The sequence below is a fragment of the Perognathus longimembris genome, chromosome 6 (assembly GCF_023159225.1).
Source record: "Perognathus longimembris pacificus isolate PPM17 chromosome 6, ASM2315922v1, whole genome shotgun sequence".
In the NCBI taxonomy this organism is placed as follows: domain Eukaryota; kingdom Metazoa; phylum Chordata; class Mammalia; order Rodentia; family Heteromyidae; genus Perognathus; species Perognathus longimembris.
The window spans coordinates 53,858,095-53,877,872 of NC_063166.1; the positions used below are offsets into that span (position 1 = coordinate 53,858,095).

At 39.7% G+C, this 19,778-nt stretch overlaps 1 protein-coding gene across 2 annotated transcripts in view; it reads right to left on the reverse strand.

The window, feature by feature from the left end:
* Window positions 1–19,778, reverse strand: part of Pcsk2 (proprotein convertase subtilisin/kexin type 2) — a 263,957-nt gene that overhangs the window by 111,671 nt on the left and 132,508 nt on the right. For both annotated transcript variants that reach the window (XM_048347415.1, XM_048347416.1), the window contains 2 exons: window positions 7,673–7,786; window positions 3,431–3,539 (listed from right to left, as the gene is read on the reverse strand). In XM_048347415.1, coding sequence (XP_048203372.1) covers window positions 3,431–3,539; window positions 7,673–7,786 — 223 coding nt within the window. The remainder of the gene's footprint in view (window positions 1–3,430; window positions 3,540–7,672; window positions 7,787–19,778) is intronic.

Genomic DNA, 19,778 nt, shown 5'->3' on the forward strand with positions numbered 1-19,778 from the left:
TTGAGGGACTTGAGGACCCATCAGAGCACCCCAGCCTTGTAATTCCTTTCTGTGTGAAGGCTGGCTGAGATAGCTGCCCCAGCCATGTTACAGAAGAGTGAAACCAATTAGAGCCTGTGGCCCAGGGATAACGCGTCTGAAAAAATGTCAGCACTAAGGAGCTTAGTGACCGTGAGATGGATGGCTCATCAAAGCATGGATCTAAAAGAGATTTGTAGAAATCCTGACATTTCTAAAGCACCAACTGGCATTTCTTGTGAAATAAAGCTGACCCTGGGGAGGAAAAGTGATGATTATTTAACAGGGCACGGACAGCAATGGATTGGGAGTGCATAATCCTGCGAGGAAATAAGAAGACATACATAGATAGGTGAGAAAAGCCATTAGGAAAAAAGCAAATGGTGTCCAGTGAGGTGTTCCTGGCTGGGAGCTGATGCCTGTCTCCTTCTAGAGTCAGAAGCTCTCATTCTTCTGATAGGAGTCCCGTGCTTGTGTTTGAATGTGGGCCCAGTATAATTCCAAATGCAGAGTTGTGGTCTAGGAGTGCCTCTGGGTTTCACTCAGAAATCATCATATAACATCAGAGGCAATGGAAAAGTCCTCAAGTTGGCAGAGTTCTAGAATCGTGGCAGCAGCCACACCTGAATGTCCAGGCCTCTGGGAATACAGAAACAGAGCAGATTCCTGATACTACTTAGCATAGTATCAGTATGAATATTTGGAATCAAAGATGAGAATTTGAGTCCTGACCACTTTGATAACGGGCAGCAGAGATTCTGTCAAGTTACTTGGGTCAAGTTACTTGGTCAAGTTATGAGATGCTACTGAGTATATGGTTTTGCCCCTGTATTGCAAGAGCTGTTCTTGTCCCAAATGTTGATTTGAGAGATGGCCTAGTTTCTTCCACTTCTCTAATTATTATATTGAATTGGAGATGGTCAGAGATCTGCTATCCATGTTCCACCCATCTAAACTGGGAGGAAGAATGTGTTTCTCCTTTGAAAAGCTGGACTGGCAATCCAGCAGAAGTGACAGAGCAATGCCTCCTTATTCTAGGTTCAGCTGCCAATTTCCTCCTCTCTCCTGGAACTCCTGTTCTTAGAAGTTGTGAGTTACCTGTAAGAAATCTATCTGCTTTGCTGGGAACTCTGAGATTCTGTGGAGAAGAAGTTATAACATCCCAATTGAGCCTACAGCAGTCTCCAGCCACAGCTGCCTTCTGACTCCAGTGTCACAAGAAAAGACCCCAGTGAGGCAGCAACAGAGCTGTGTAGCTGAGTTCTCTCAGCCCATAGAATTGTGAGACACAATATTAAAAAATATATCCAATTTGGGGTGGTCTGTTCTATGACAGTAGAAAACAAAACCAATATAGAACTCAGGTGTTTTAGTTGGGATGAAGGGGGACAGAGAGTTCAATTTATGGGGATCTCAATGACCACTAATATACAGAAGAAATAAGATAAAACAAAAAAACTTCTGCTGGGACTTTGTGTGTGGCTTAGCCTCCCAATGTGGAACTGTGTCAGGTGTTTTGCTGCCTGTGAAAGGGATGGCTTCAGTGTCAGGCAAGAAGGCAGTAGTTAAGAACTCTGAAATGGGTAATCCTACCTACACAGGAGTTGGAGGTAGGAGAATTGCAGTTCAAGACTAGCTTGTGGAAAGTGTGATACTCTATTTGAAAAACAAGCTAAAAGCACTAGATGTGTGGCTCAGGTGGTAAGAGTGCTTGCCTAGCAAGCACGATGCTCTGAGCTAAAGCCTTCGTATCATCCAAAACAACAATGATGATGATAAGGATAATAAAGACAACAACAACAAATGGGCTTCTAGAGTGCTGCTGGAGGTTTCTTATGAATGATCCTGCATTGTCACTCTGGTATCATTTTAGTCTATTTGGTCCTCAGGAGAAGATACCCGGTACAAGCACTGAATTGGCCATCACATTATATCCTGGGTAAGTTCCCCTTAAACCTAGGTGTGTATGTGTGTGTGTGTGTGTGTGTGTGTGTGTGTGTGTGTGTGTGTTTAGCTGCAGCTGTTTTGGAAAGGTTTCCAAGCTAAAGTGTTAGGGAGGAAAAATATGTTCATAAGCTGCTGACATCCTGTCCCCATACATTCTTTCCCAGTGCTCTTTTCTTCTCACGAAAGTCCTCAGCCACCAGAGAAAGCTTTTACATCCACTTCAAAACATCTCACACATCAGAAGCATACTAGTTTCTGTGCTGATATTTAATGAGCCCACACGAAAGCAACACAGATTTTGAGCATGCTGGCTTCCCTGTTGCCTCCATCAACTCAGCTTCAAAGGCTTGCTTTAGACAACACCATGCTCTTAGAAGATGTTCAGAAAGGGAAGGCCCCATTGTTTCATCTCTGTATAGCCTTTGTATGCAATTAGATGGATAATGTACAGTGGAGCTTGGAACCAGGACATCTGATAGCTAGATGCAGAGCAGAGGCCTATGCTAGTGAAAGGATGTTAGGGTGATGACTCTGTAGGATCTTGATGGGGTCAAGGACATGTGCAACTGGGAAAACAATTCATCAAACCCAACGGTTTCAGACTATAGAGATTAAGTTTTCAACTACACAAAAATAAAGCTCTGTTAGATCTTGGGAAGGTACTTAGGGTAGAATAACATATAGAAGGTGTCTGTATTATTAATATTATCAAGGCTGTTTTTGACAAGGGTTCATTCTGAAGATATCATTAAAGTCAAAATGTCAAAATCCGGATTCTGTTTTTTTAAAAGTGATTGAACAGTTTTAGGGCTCTAATGGTGGAGAGAATTTTTGTGTGTATGTGTGATGGTTGAAATGGAGTTGGTCTGAATTTCAGAAGCTGATGCAATTTATGTAGCAATCAAGAACTTGAAATGATGGGCTCTGGGTTCAGTGGTAGGGTGCTTGCCTCGCATATGCAAGGGTTTGATCCTCAGGCTTGCAAAGCAAAGCAAAGCAAAGCAAACCAAATCAAACTGGACATGTCTGAAACGGAACTTGTGTGTGATAGAAGAATTGAAAATTTAAGTTTCATTTAGTTTAAGTAATTAAAATTAGAAGTTAAGTAGCCACATATACAGCCTTCACTGGGTAGTGAGGGTGGTTAATATAAGCAGGGTTTGAAGACATTTTGTGGTCAGCTATAGGCAGTGGTCCAATAACAAATTAAGATTGAATGGCAGTTAGCTGACATTTTAGTTTAGTTCCTTATTTATTAATTCAAAAAAAGTATTTGTTAAGAGCAAATGGGAGTTTAATGATCACTGATCTGAAGGAAGGTAAGAATTTGGTCATAGTATCCTTAGACCCAACATCAGAGATGTCACTTCTGCTGATGATTAGCATCTTCCAAAGCAACGAATCTTCCATGTTCTGCAGGCAAGCAAAAGCACACTTGCTTCCAAGTGATGTATAATATACTCACCATCATCCATAATTCCAATAGTCACACCTTTTCCTGTGTATCCCAGCTCCCAGGCTTCTGCCACATTCAAATCAAGCCCAGGAGTGCCATCAGCTTGCCCAGTGTTGATCTGATAGAGAAATTCAAAACAGAATCATATTAGTTTAATGGTGTACAGTGTGTGTGTGTGTGTGTGTGTGTGTGTGTGTCTACTTGAGAAGTTCTGCAGCAATCTGATATCCCAGGGTCAGCATAAAGGCCACATCTTTCATGAAGCAGTATTTCTGGATGCCCTTTACACCTTTCATAGCCTTATCTATCTGTTTGTTTTTTTTTGAAAGCAAAGCATGTTTTCCGTGAATGTGCAAAAAACAATTTTAATCTCCCCATATTTACTAGTTAGATTGCTATGTTGTAACTAATTCTAAACAAAAAAATCTTGGGAGTTTCCATTGTAGCAAACCTTTTCTGAAACAGTTCTTCCATAATTCTTTGCTTTTATCTCATATTATCTTGGATTATTCTCATTGAATATAATTTCAATGTAATTTCCTCACTTAGTCACAATACCATTTGGGGAGAAAACATGTCTTATTTACCTCTGAAATTTTAGTAATATCATACCAAGTCTTGCTCAAAAATATTTATTAAATGGAGTCAAATAGATATAGCTCAACTTTAATGCAAGTTCTAATGCAGACCCCAAAATATACAAAAAAAAGAGAAGATAGAAATGTTCTAAATTGATATGCATCTTTGTCCAATGAAAATTTTTCTGAAAGATGGCCTGCAGCAAAGTGGGGAAGGTAGCATGTGAACTGGGCTAAAGCCCCAGTGATCAATAACTCTTCAGCTAGTACCAAAATGTATTAATCTTGTTAGTGTTTTTTTACTAAAATTATTACTCTTCTTCTCTCAGGCACAGGTTAAGTCGTGTGTGTGTGTGTGTGTGTGTGTGTGTGTGTGTGTGTGTGTCTGCATATATGTGCCATTCGGGAGTCTTGAACTCAGGATCTGGGTGTTGTCCCTGAGCATTTTTCTTCTTCCTAGGGCTAGCACTCTACCACTTGAGCCAAAGCTCCAGTTTTTTTTGTTTTTTTGTTTTTAGTGGTTAACTGGAGATGAGATGCTTTTTTAAAAAAAATTTATTTTTTTATTGTCAAACTGATATACAGAGCGGTTACAGTTTCATGCATTAGACATTGGATACATTTCTTGTACTGTTTGTTACCTCCTCCCTCATTCTCCCCTCCCCCTTCTCCTTTTCCCTTTCCCCCCATGAGTTGTTCAGTAGATTTACACTAAACAGTTTTTGCAAGTATTGCTTTTATAATCGTTTGTCTTTTTTACCCTGTGTCTCTTAATTTTCTTATGGACTTTCCTACCTGGGCTGGCTTTTTTTTTTTTTTTTCAAATTTTTATTATCAAACTGATGTACAGAGAGGTTACAGTTTCATACATTAGGCATTGGATACATTTCTTGTACTGTTTGTCACCTTGTCCCTCATGCCCCCCTTCCTCCCCCCCTTTCCCTCCCCCCCCCCCAGGTGTTCAGTTCACTTACACCAAACAGTTTTGCAAGTATTGCTTTTGTAGTTGTTTCTCTTGTATCACCTTCCTGTGGTTGTACCTACACTATCTCTGTAATCTTATCTGAGTATATTGAAAACCGTGTTTACTGGTATTGGAAGTAGGAAATTCAAAGGGAATACCAAATTTGAGAGACACAGGATAAAAAAAGAGAAACAACTGGGCTGGCTTTGAATCTTGATCCTCAGATCTCAGACCGGTGCCTGGCTCTCTCCAAGTCCTTTTACATCACAATGGTCACATGATTGGTGTGGGCAAATGGAATGTGAGCTCATTTGCACATCTAGCCAGAAGCTTTACCTCTTTTCTTGCTGAGTTGTCAGTGGATGTTCAATAAGAGTGAGAAGCAAGCTTTGAGTTTAAAAAGCTATGGTGATTCAGGTGTTGTTTGTTACTGCAACAAACTTACTGTATCCTGACTAACAAACGAATTCTATTATCCAATTGGATTTTGAGAATTCTATGTCAAAAGGTACAACTCTAAGTCTCAAGAAGGAAGTTGGGATGCCTCCTTAATGAAGCAGTTCAAAGGTCCAAAAGTTTGTTTGCTTTCTTATCACCTTTTAATTTTAAATAAAATGAAGCTTCATTCACATGTATATATTAATCATTCTCCCACCACGTGTCCTGCAGTTCAGATTGGTTTGGCATTACTGAATCTACCCAATATATATGGATCATGATGAAGCCAGGAAATTCTCTCTTCACTGGGAGACAAGGTTTCAGTTTCTTGAAGCCTTCATCCATTATGCTTCAGAAAATTGATTTCCTGCCATTGTTTTAGAAAGCACTAAGAAATGCTACTTTTGCTACTTTAGTTTCTTAATTCTTTTGCTTGTCCCTTGTGAAACTATCAGATTTCTTTCCCTTGTGTCTGTGACTTCACTGAATCCTCACTTTACTCTGCCCATGGGGATCCCTGGATTACCTTTCCCAGAGCCTTGATTTGACCTTTACCTATTTTTTTGAAAGTTTTAATTCACATGAAGGTGCAATTTTTCTCTGTAGGAGAACATGAACAGCCATGAATAGTAGCTCTGTCCCTAGGAGGCAGTTCAAGAAGAAAGCTGATTAGGGGAGAAGATATTTTAGTGGTAGCAGATATAAATCAATGCCTATTGGAGGGAAGTGATAGGTTATCTGTTGTTACTGCTTTTCTTGATCATGGCCATTCTTACCCGGGTGAGGTGGAATCTCAGTGTTGTTTTGATTTGTACTTCTTTTATGTCTAAAATATGGAACCAACTCAGATGCCCCCCGGTAGATCAAGAAATTGTGGTATATATACACAATGGAATTCTATGCTTTTATCAGAAAGAATGACATTGCCCCATTTGTAAGGAAATGGAAATACTTTAAAAAAAAAAATCACACTAAGTGAAGTGAGCCAGACCCAAAGAAACATAAACTCTATGGTTTCCCTGATTGGGGATAATCAGTACATGTCTAGGATAATCCTAGGAGACGATTACAAAAGCTCAATAGCTATGTACATATGATCACAAAAGATGATGCTAAGTCACAGGTTTAGGCTAGTCACAGCAGAGTATCACAAGAATCCAATAACTATACCCTTATGAACACATAAGATGATGCTAAGTGAAATGAACTCCATGTTATGGAAACAACTGTTATATAACTGTTGTAATTACTTTCAACATGCAATGTGAAACCGTAGCTTCTATTATTGATGACACTCTTGTATCCCCTTCCTGTGGTTGTACCTGCACTATCTCTGTATCTTATCTGAGTACATTAGAAACCATGTACACTGGTATTAGAACTAGGAAACTGAAAGGGAATACCAAAATCGAGAGACACAGGGTAAAAAGACAAACGACTCCAAAAGCAATACTTGCAAAACTGTTTGGTGTAAATCAACTGAACAACTCATGGGGGGGAAGGGAAAAGGGGAGGAGGGAGGGGGTAATAAACAGTACAAGAAATATATCCAATGCCTAATGTATGAAAATGTAACCTCTCTATACATCGGTTTGACAATAAAAATTAAAAAAAAAAGATGATTCTAAGTGAAATGAACTCCAAGATATGGAAACAAGTGTCTATTCATTGTTGTTATTTTTAATGTGCTATGTGAAATTATCTTTTTTTCTTGCATTTTTCTTTCCCATGGTTTAGCCCCTGTTGTTACTGTATTTGATTTTGGTACTCTGGGTATTGTATATACATTTATCTGAATTAGGGAAGGGAAGGGGAACATCAAAATGGTAAGACCAAGGATAAAAGGCAAACCAATGCAACAGTGATACTTACAAGATAACACATCATAAACTAACTGTACAACTTGTGGGGGAGTTGAGGAGGCAGGAAGGTAGGAGAAAAATGAGGTGGGAAGTAACAAGTTTGACAAGAAATGTGCTCACTACCTTATGTATATAACTGTAAGCACGGTGTACATCACCTTGACAATAAAATTATTTTAATTAAAAAATATCTAAGACTAGGAGTTCAGGGCACTTCACTGCTTGGTCAAGCTGCTCGCCCTCAGTTTCTCTTGAGGATGTACTATTGTTTTCAGATCATTTCTATTTGAATAAAATGTAGCTTCTGCTAAAAAACAAAAGAGGTTATCTGAGCCAGAGGTTGGCTAACACCCTGGTGGTAATGAAATAGACATATATCTTTCATGCGAAGGATGAAGAAGAAACTCACCAGATACCACTGCTTTGTGAACAGAGGATCGTTCATGTTGATGTCAATTTCGTTGATGTCTCTGTACCCTCTCTTTTTTCGGTCAAATCCTTCCTGTTGCAAGGCCATCTTTACCTGGAATGACATTACTAGTCAATTATCCAAATGGCAACCCATACATGTCTCTTTCCATAAATGCAAATTTCATGGGTAAATCATGTGAGTTTTCTTTTTTTCTCAGAAAAAGAGAGTTCATCTCATGTAGACTCCCATTTTATGATTATTTTTCTCAGAGCATTTACCCCTGGCTGCATCAGACAAATAAGGCCTTAGTAATGGCTGAAAGAGAGTTTCCTTAAAATAAGAATTAGATGGAGAAAAGTGCTTTTCAGGGAGATAAAGTGGTAGAGGACATTAAGTGAAACAAAGCAAGAATACTCTGTTAAGGAGAGATCTGTGGATTCAGAGAGGAAAGGGGTAAGGTGAAAACTGCATAGCTCATATTTCTGGAAGTCTTCCCAGTGTTTACCTTTATCGATAGCGTTATCATATCTGGGAATCAGCTAAACAAGCAAACAGAAGCAAAGCAAAATAAAATAAAGTGGAACCACCCACTAGACAGCCATTAAGTCCTACTGTAAAGCTCTAGAAGGTAAGTGACATTTGAAAAGAAACTGATGGGTGACACCTACTGTCCTAGTATTCATACTTTCTTTTTTTGATAATTCATATTTCTATATTAAAAATCAAACACAATTAAATAAAATATTATTTAAGTACATGAATTCTTCAACTTTAGAAGAATAACAGAGGTGGTACATAGTACAAAAAACTTATACACAGCCTTTTTGTTTCTTCTGTTGATAAAACGGTGTGCCTACATATAATCAATATTGCAATGGAAAAAATTCTCTACTCATTCAAGAATTTCTCAAGGACAGAAGTGATTAATAATTATATACATATATATATATATATTCTTTTTTGGGAGTCAGATAGAATCCCAAGGTAACTAGGATGGCAGGAAACTTTGGAGCTGATATAGTTCATGCAGACTGGGGCATAGTGAGGTTTTGTCCCTCCAGGAAGCTTTCTTACTCTTGGCCACTGACCATTTGATTATCCAGTAGCTATGATCAGTCCGAATATCTACAAAACCAAGGACTGGGCCCATGTATAAATTGAGTACATGCGAAATGTTTATGGTTTATATTTTGTGATGCAGCATCTATTTTTCTTCTTTCCAATCTTCCCAGTGTATTTGGGGAGGCTTCTGTGAGTCCCTTGGTTGTGTGTTGGTGCTACTGAAGTTCTGAGCAATATTTGCTGTGAAGGCACTGAAGTCTTTCTGGGCCACAGTGTGCCTCCATGGCTATCTCCCCAGGATTTGAATCTTGGGAACATGATGCAAAGACAAGGAACACATGGGGTCTATTTATCCCAATGGCTCACTCATCAGACACTCTCTATGAAGGATACGGGCTATAATTATTACCACAACCCTGCTCTGGACATTTTCAAGACTAACTTGTTAGTATCCCACTAAGGGCCTGGTCCTTTCAGCATGGGAAGGAAGGACCTTGAGTTTGGCCATTGGAATTTTGCCATTTTAGTCCCACAATGGGCCTTTACCTTCTCTGTTCATTAAAGGGACACCTTGGTTGGCTTCCACGGAGGAGGCTCATTACATTAGATTACTGTGAATTACTTCCTTGAGATAGCACTTTCCCTCACTAGAACAGTGGTGAAACAGGAATAACTACCACAGAGAAGTTTGAAAACTTATCTATATGTCATTCCCTTTGCAGAATAAGAACAAAAACAAACCCATCGCAACACATCTTTTTAAAATATCAGTGCAGGAATGACTATTACAATCACACCAAACTCAATTAGATCATGAACACTGTAATGAAAAGACTACTTAAATTCATTTCCATAAATTAATTTTTAATTTCATAAATGAGATTTTAATGAAAACCAGTAATGCTGGGGAATGCTGCAGTCTCTGGATACCACTGCTCCTTGGAACTGGGAAGCTGAGGAATTCAGAGCCGAACAGAGCATTTGGAGTCTATCAGTCCACTTCCTGTCCTCAGTGAAGGTCAGGGTTATATTTTAAAAGAGATAAAAGCCTTAAAAGTAGGTTTATGCCAGGTGCTAGAGGCTCACATCTGTAAGCGTAGCTATTTAGGAGGCTCAGATCTGAGGACTGCAGTTCAAAGGCAGCTCTCACAAGGAAAGCCTACAAGATGATTATCTCCAATTAACCACCAAAAAGCCAGAAGTGGAGCTGTGGCTCAAATTGCAGAATACTAGCTTTGTGTAAAAAAATTCAGGGATGGGCTGGGGATATAGCCTAGTGGCAAGAGTGCCTGCCTCGGATATACGAGGCCCTAGGTTCGATTCCCCAGCACCACATATGCAGAAAACGGCCAGAAGCGGCGCTGTGGCTCAAGTGGCAGAGTGCTAGCCTTGAGCGGGAAGAAGCCAGGGACAGTGCTCAGGCCCTGAGTCCAAGGCCCAGGACTGGCCAAAAAAATAAAAAAATAAAAAAAAAATTCAGGGATGGTGCCTTGGCCTGGAGTTCAAGCCCTAGGACTGACATAAAAAAACCCCCAAAATGGGCTGGGGATATGGCCTAGTGGCAAGAGTGCTTGCCTTGTATACATGAGGCCCTGGGTTCAATTCCCCAGCACCATATATACAGAAAACGGCCAGAAGCGGCACTGTGGCTCAAGTGGCAGAGTGCTAGCCTTGAACAAAAAGAAGCCAGGGACAGTGCTCAGGCCCTGAGTCCAAGCCCCAGGACTGGCCAAAACAAAACAAAACAAAACAAAACCCCAAAAGCATGTTCACATCCAAATAGTGGGAAAACAGTGTTTTCCTATCAATTGTTTGTATTGTTATAGGTTTTTGTCCAATGTTAATTTCTATTCACATTTAAATTTTACACAATCAAGTTTCATACTATAGATATAATTGTGTATTCTTTTTCCTGAGCATCTTTCCATAAAAAATTTAATATGCTACTACACAGCCATCATATCTTAATTTGTACACATTCATAGACCGGGCACAATAATTTATTCAACTATTTTCCTTTTATTGGTCATTTAGAATTTTTTATATTAAAACTGATATTACTATGACCAGAGATGAGATTATAAACTGTTTTTAAAGACCTCTGAGGCACAGAAATGGTGGAACAAAGGGTGAGCCAATGCAACAGTAGTGCTCACTGGACACAACATTGGAAATGAACTTTGTAACTTGGTGGGGGAGGATGTGAGGGGGGAAATGAAGGAGGAGGTAACACTGTTAAAAAGTGTATTCATTACCTTACTCATGTAACTGTAACCCCTCTGTATATTACCTTCACAATCAAATTTAAAAAATAAACAATATAGAAAAAAGACCTCTGAGGAAGATTCCAATATTATAATTCTATGTGTAACAAAGTCCTTAATGTCAGAGAACTATTTCCTAGTGTTTAAACTATATTCCTCACAACTAAAAGTCTACCCTGACTTATTTTCTCTCCTTACTCTGAAATGCCTATCATTGCCATTTCATTGCAACACTAATGGGCATGCCTACAATTTAAACATAGCTTTTCTACTCAAAAATCATGCATAGTTAACTTTGGAATTTAGGTTTACAATGCTTCCCCAAACTGAACCATTGTCCTAAATATTTGTCCAAACAAAAAAGTAAGCAAAATTACAGGAAATTGGAAGTGCTTTTTTTTTTTTTAACTGATTACTATTTTAGTGAACATGAACTGATAGGGAGTTGATAATTTTGATTCAACTTTTCATACTTTACTTTGACAAATGTTCATAAAAGTTACAGAAGCTATCCATCCTTTTCCCCTTCCAGTTTCTCTCAACTGAATATTTCTCAGTCCATGGTTGCTTTCCATGTATCTTCAATGCACAACTTACGGACCGTACTAGAGTAGAGTGTGCTTTTTATAGCTAACATTTATATTCTATTTTACAGCTAACTACTGAAATATACTGAAAGTATAGGAAAGGGAGGTTTAGAAACCATTGTCCATAAAAAGATAGTTGTTCCATTAGGCCACATTGTCTGTTCCTAAGGGCTTGTAACATAGTCAATCTTCCAGTATCTGGGACATCTTAGCCAGGGATATAACCCTCTAAGGACCTGAGCCATGTTCACTTCTCTACTAGGCTGATAAGTAAACAGCTGTTAATTAGCACTGAATGTACTAGGTAGGCAGGGGCCAGGAGAATGGGGAGCAAAGGGAAACATGGTCCAAATGGAATGAGGTACATTCTTTTTTTTTTTTTTTCTCAAATTTTTATTATCAAACTGATGTACAGAGAGGTTACAGTTTCATACATTAGGCATTGGATACATTACTTGTACTGTTTGTTACCTTGTCCCTCATACCCCCCTCCCCCCACCCCCTTTCCCTTTCCCCCCCATGAGGTGTTCCATTCACTTAGACCTAACAGTTTTGCAAGTATTGCTTTTGGAGTCGTTTGTCTTTTTACCCTGTGTCTCTCAATTTTGGTATTCCCTTTCAATTTCCTACTTCTAATACCAGTATACATGGTTTCCAATATACTCAGATAATGTTACAGAGATAGTGTAGGTACAACCACAGAAAGGTGACACAAGAACATCATCTATAATAGATGCTACAGATACACATGGTATGTTGAAAGTAATTACAACTGTGATATAACAATCGTTTCCATAACATGGAATTCATTTCACTTAGCATCATCTTATGTGTTCATAAGGGTATAGCTAATGGGCTCTTGTGATCCTCTGCTGTAACTTCCCTAAACCTGTACTAATTACTCCCAATAAGGGAGACCATAGAGTCCATGTTTCTTTGGGTCTGGCTCACTTCACTTAGCATAATTTTTTCCAAGTCCTTCCATTTCCTTACAAATGGGGCAATGTCATTCTTTCTGATAGAGGCTTAAAATTCCATTGTGTATATGTACCACTGGAATGAGGTACATTCTTAAAAGGAGTGAGTACAATAAAAGAAGCATAGTTGAGTGCACTGGCTCACACCTATTGTCTTAGCTGCTCAGAAGGCAGAGCTCGGGAAGGTACTGTTTCAGGCTAGCCCAGGCAGAAAAGTTCTTGAGACTTGGCCTCAGTCAACACTAGTACTACTACTGCTGCTGCTGTTACTACTACTACTCAATAAAAAAGTGCTTCATGTCTATTATCTCAGATGTGTAAGAAACATAAATAGGAAGATCAAGGCCCAGGCTTGCCTAGGGAAAGATATGAGACCCTATTCAAAAAATAATTAAAGCAAGAAGGACCAGAGACATGGCTTAAGCCGTAGGGCAATCTGCCTAACAAGTATGGAGTCCTGTGTTCAAACCCGTACTACCAAAAAAAGTAAAAATAAAATGCACAAATGCCATATTGCTGAAGCTTATTAATTTATGATTCTGTGAACTGAGATCACACTTTGTTTTTGAGTCCTCAGAACAGATCATGATGGAGCAGGGCCAGCATATGTTCTCAACCTATTATCTGTAAACTGAAAGAAACCACATGGACTATAGTAACCTGTCTTCTTTCTTGCATCTAGCATCTGTAACTGAACAGGAACAACTAGTACACTTTTGGACCCATAAACTATTTGACTCCATAAACTATAATTTGTGCAAGATAGTTTCCATGGTTGTGTGTTTTACTTTTTAAAACTCGCCTCTTTTCTCCCTTCCTTAGAACACAATCCAGTTGCTACAGGACTTTGGGAATCTGGATATTACAATTCAGGGTCTTTTAAAAGACTTTGAATAGGATAAATGCTTTTGTTTTCTTCCTTTTTTTTTTCAGATTTGTTGACTATGCCATTGATTGTATCACAATGAGGCAGATTAGAGGAACCCCAAAACACTGGGGTAGAAGTAAAGCATTGTTAAAGCACTGTTAAATACTGTTAAATCACTGTTAGTGTTATTGACAAACCTCTATTTTAAGAATGGCTTTATTATTTTTTTTCTTCAAATAAGATGTGTGTCAAATGATAGTGGAGTTGGTGCCTGGCTGTCTGAGCAAAGGTGGGTCAGCTATGCATCCTGCTGGGATGCTCTCCTGCTTGCATTGGCTGCTTTTACACTCTCCATGCTTGAGGAAGCTAAATGACAACCACAGTTGCTTGCTGCTAAAACACAATTTTGGCTTCTGAAGATCCTACTCCAGCCATGGCTATTTCAAACAATGTGTGCTGGAATTTTTTTGTTACCACAAGCTTCACTGAACTCTAGACGCCATCTATCCCCAAGCCAGAGGGAAGATCTGACCCACCAGAAAGATTGTGACCGATACAAACATAACCCTTAATTTACATGAGGAACTCATATGTCTGGTGCAGGTGTAGTCCCTTTTGCTAATGAAGGACTGTGACATGACTGGAGCAAACATAACCCTTCATTTGCATTAAGGATTACCATGATTAGTGCATGTATCTTTGCCATGTCCCCCTTTTCAATGTATGTCAGTGTGTTTTGCTCACTTCATGAAACAGCCAGGAGACACCCTCCTGTTATGACCCCTGATGTTGTAATATTAAGAGCAACAAAGGTTTCTCTTGAGTGGTCTTTGTTGTTTACATTTCATCTTCCTTGTTACTATAAGCTGAGGGAGCTGATAACAGGAGGAGAGAATATGTCAGAAGTGACAGCAGTGGTAGAGGTGGCAGCAGCTGCTGTTCTGGCAGCAACAGCAGTAGGGGCAGGAGTATGACAATAAGAGGGCAACTGAGCATTCCAAGGAGCAGCCAAGGCAGAAAGTTCTTGGGCCAGAAGCAGTGGAGACAAGAAGATGAATGACCTTGATCACTGGAAAAGTTCCAAAGAGTTGTTAAACTTTCAGGGTCAACTTCTCAGACATCCTAGGCTTGAGGGTAACGTTTGCCACTGTGCAGGGCTGAAAATCCCGACACCCTAGGCTTAAGAGCTGCAAGACTTGACATTGAAAGGCTGAGGATCTCAGCACCTCAGGCCTGCACATGAGCTATAACACTAGAAGGTGCTATTCATTGTTGTTTGCTACTATCTGCTATTTCTGGAAGCCTAGGATTACACTAGCCGGCTGCTCATTAAAGTCCAGAGTGATAAACTTCCAACCTGAGTGCCTAGCGCTGTAAGTCTCTGGCTCCTGGAAAAGCTTGAAGTAACAGGCCTCTGGCTCTGAGTGCTTGTCTTCTCTTTGAGTCCCTGGCCCTCAGATACTCAAGGGCACAGTATTGTCAGCACTAGAAGAACTTTCCTCCACCCCACTCATAATTCCTATCTGTGTAGAGCAAAATGACACTAGTCAGCTGACTGGAAACAACTCTTACATTCTGTGCCACTAAGAACTAGGGAAGGGAAAGAGACTATCAAAACAGAGAGATAAAGGATAAAAAGACAAATGACTCCAAAAGCAATACTTAGAAAACCATTTAGTGTAAACCAACTGAACAGCTCACAGGAGGAGAAGGAAAGGGGGAGGGGGGGAAATGAGTGAGGAGGTAACGAATTGTACAAGAAATGTACCCACTGACTTACGTATGAAACTGTAACCCCTCTGTATATCACTTTGACAATAAATAAGTAATTATTAAAAAAAAGAATTATTTTATTTACCATGGTTATGGGGTAAACTGTGTACATAAAATTTTTTTTCTTTATTGTCAAAGTGAATTACAGAGGGGGTACAGTTTCATATGTAAGGCAGTACATTTCTTGTTCAATTAGTTACCTCCTCCCTCATTTTCCCCTACCTCCCCCTCCCCCCTTTCCTCTCTCCCTATGAGTTGTTCAGTTGGTTTATACCAAATAGTTTTGTAAGTATTGCTTTTGGAATGGTTTGTCTTTTTATCTTTTGTCTCTCGATTTTGATATTCCCTTTCCCAGAATTCCATAGCCTTATTGGCTTTCCAACCTCCAGCTTCTATGGAAATAAAAATTAAAATGGCTACACTTTGGCCAAGAGGGAGCAAACGTTCTGTGTGAACCTGAAATCACACTTGTCAGGATGTAGCTTGTCTCACAGACAAAAGTTGTTCAATCTCTACCTTCCAGATATAGATTGCTGTTTGGAAGAAAAATATGCTTGTGAGACTAAGGATTACAAAAGTCTCCATTCCAAGTTCTCTGTAGATGTACTGACTGTTCCAAAAGACTTAGTGTTTCTTAACTGCCCCTCATAATAGCCCCTCTAACAACTACATACAACAATATATATGCATACATATTAACTACATATGGCAACTAGCAACTATAGATGCCTCAGCACCAATCTAATAACATGTAACATATATGGCCAATTGATGCAAGATTTAGAGAGAGAGAGAGAGAGAGTAAAGGGAGGCAGTTCAAGAATATTACAAAAGTCTCCAAAGAATATTGATATTTTACTCTTGATTGACACTGTCAGTTACTTAGCCTTTATTATAGACTATGGGACTTATTTTCAATGATAGATCAAAACGACATAGTAATGAAATATCTCATCAAATAATTTAGCTAGGACACCATTGGCTAGGTTAGCGCACACATGCATTTGAGATGCTTCCTTATGGGATATTGGATTAAGGTCAAGTCTGAGGGTCCCCCTGTCTCTTCCTCATGATTGTTTTCCTCTTGGGGGTGGGGAGAGGGTGTCAATTGTTTTTAGTGTAGGCTAAGAGGTGGATGGGATGGCAGTCAGAGAGAGGATCTGTTCTTCCTCACAGGCAGTGCCAAAGGCACAGTCAGGGACTTACATTTCAAACACTAAGCAGCTGAGAAAACTGACATGATGGGGTTGGGTATCATTGATTTCAAGAAAAGGAGAACATTGGGTACAATAATGACTTCTAATTAGTAGCAAATTTTCAAAAGAAGGGAGCTTATCCTTGTGGATGAGAATGTGGTCTTGCAACAGGCAGACTCCAGTTGTAGGCCCTGTTGTACCTGCAGTTTACTAACTTGAGAGTTTTAGAAGATACTGAACCTACTTAGGGCTCAGCTTGCTCACCTGAAAACTGGAGATGAGCCCTAATAATGACTAACATGAATGGAGGAGTGATGATGTGCTGTATAGGCCTCTAATACTTCATGTACATCATCTCAGTTATTTTGCATTACCATTAAAGCAGGCTAGGAATACAGGCATGAAGAAAGTTATAGATGTGTAAGAATCACACAGCTTGCCAATGGTAGATTCATGCTTCATGCCTGTAAGCTGGGATGATGTCCTTCCCTAAATAAAGTGTTGAAGTCTTGATCCCCAGTGCCTCAGAATGTGACTGTATTTGGAGATAGTGTTTTTCAAGATATAAGGTTAAAGTGTAGACATTAGAGTGAGATCTAGTCTAACATGACTGCTGTCCTCTTAAAAGGAATTAAGGACATTGTTACCAACAGAGGGAATGATGTGAAGACACAAGGGGAAGATGATTATTTACATGCCAAGGAGAATGGCCTGGAACAGATCTTTCCCTCATGGTTCCACTAAATTCCAGTTCTGCCCATATCTTGCTCACAGCTTTTAACCTCCATAGCTTTCTGTTACATAAACATCCCTGGCCTGGTATTCAGAATGAACCTAGCCGACCATTATAACTTTTGGGCAATCTACTAGCAGGATCTGAAGATTGGTCTACTATACCACATTTCTCCTCTGCTCCCAGTTCTGTTTGTGTGGTGAGAACCCAAGGAGACCATGCTCTTAAGATAGCTGCCCACAGCAAGGACTCATGAAATTGCAGCAATCACTACTAAAATGGTCAGCCATGTTGCAGTATTTCAGATAATGTGGTAAGGGAATGGGGGTGTTGACTTCCCCTGTTCCAAGCCATGGCTTGTATTCAAAAGTAGCCCAGAATGCCTGTGCTTCATGGAGCCTGCTCTTAGCTGACTGAAGAAAATAAAATTAAACACGGGAACAGAACCAATAGGAGTTCATTCCCATGTATGTTCTCCATGCAGAAGTTCCCCTGAGGAAGAGCATATTTCTGCTTATTTTCTTTTTAAAAGATGATTTTTGGTTATTAAAGTATATTAGAGAAACTAGAACAGTGGAGGAGAAAAATAGCATGACTGGAGACAAATAAGACAGCAAAAGAATAACATACAGATGTTTTAAAAACTCACCTCAGATGTCTATAAATTGTAATTCTTAAATAAGAAATACGTATTCAAGTTGATAAAAACACATGTCAAATGTTACTTGACTGTAACATTGGAAAGCTAACCATTGGGAAAACCATAAATGTCCATTAATGAGGAAATGGAAATAAATTGGAGTACATACAGACTAAGGACTACTGTACAACTAGCATATTAAACATCTTTAGTAATCAGAAAAGGCAAATCAAAAGTACTTTGAGATTCTCTTTCACCTCAATCAGGATGGCTGTGAAGAAACATATATGGAAAAGGCAATGAAGGCTCACACCTGAAATCCTAGCTACTCAGGAGGCTGAGATCTGAGGATTATAGTTCAAAGCCAGCTGTACAGGAATGTCCATGAGACTCTTATATCCAAATAACCACCCCCCCAAAAAAAAAAGTCAGAAATGGAGCTATGGCTCAAGAGGTAGATTACTAGCCTTGAGCAAATAAATCCAGATCTTAAGTTCAAGTTTTAGGATTGGCACACACACACACACACACACACACACACACACACACACACACACACACCATATATGAAAATGTATACAGGGCCATATACAGATATACACAGTCAAACTGACTAAAGTAAAATGGATGCAGAAGTGGATCCCTGTGGCATAACTCCTTCTGCCAATCAACTGACAGTTTAACAAAGTGAATACCAGGAAGGTGAAACATGTTTTGTTTGAGTGGGGGTGGGGCTTAAGTGGAGGAGGGGAAGATGAATGGAGGGAGGAATGATGGGCCAATACAGTCACAGTAGACAATTTACATATGTGAAAATGGAACCACACAACATAGGATATGAGTGGGGTTGAGACAGATGAATGTGAGAATGAAGGAGAAGGTGACACTGAGCAAGATGCCTTGTACACATAAATTGACATGTTGAATTGAAATTCTTTTGCGTAACTACTTAGAGATAACAAAATAGAAAAAGAAGAGTATGGTGGGGCCCACAGACAAATTGAGAGATACCTTTAGAGAGTTCTATATACTTCCTGCAAACCACCCCCCCTCCACATGTGTATATATAGCCTTTTCTGTCAGCAACACTGACATCCAAAAGACCCTATGTTGAGGCATGGTGATCCCTTCAAGCCCACTGTTGACACCAAGTTTCATTATTGGGTCTCCTTTTTCTGGCTTTGCCTTTCTAAGGCAGAGTACAGTCTCAATTTGAACTGGTGAGTTAATGTGACCCACTCAATAAGAAACTCCCAAAAGCCACATTGGGGGTGACATGGGAAATTATGGCAGAAAAAGGCCTCTCCTAGGCTCATCAGCTCTCTGAGGAACTTCTGGCCTTGTATGTCAAGCTCCAAGCAGAGATTGTGAGGGGAGAGAGAGAGAGAGAGAGAGAGAGAGAGAGAGAGAGAGAGAGAGAGAGAGAGAGAGGAGGCCTGATCCAGGTAGCTCAAGCATGGGGTGGGGGGTGGTGGTGGTGGTGGAAGCAGGTGACTAACAGTCAGGGAGTCTGGCTGCTTAATTTCCTCCTTGAGCAGGCAGGTATGACTTTTTGGAAAGCCCAATTATGCACAAATCACATGGCTTAACTTTTGAAAGAACACCAAGTTAAGCTACAATTATGGCTGAATGCACAATATTGATTGCCCTCATTTAGCAAGGTTTGCCCATCTTGCAAGAACGAAGAAGATCAATTGAGGAAAGAAGATATGGCTGTGTGCCTCTGACCACAGTTCCAGCCAATGAATCTCAGTGACAAGATATTAACAAATTGCTATCTATCATCTAATGCCCTGGACACAAGGCAGTACCATGAAATAAATCAATGCAATTAAGGAGGAAGCAAAAGATGTTTCTAGTGGAGCATGTGTAACAAAAACACCACTAAATTCTTAACACCCAAGTTTGCTGGAGTGTGTGTATTGTGGTTGAGGTAGAGCTTTCATATGAGCTTGAACTTCCCCTGGCTCTTGTTACCAAGGTCATGGAGGAGAATGTTAGTG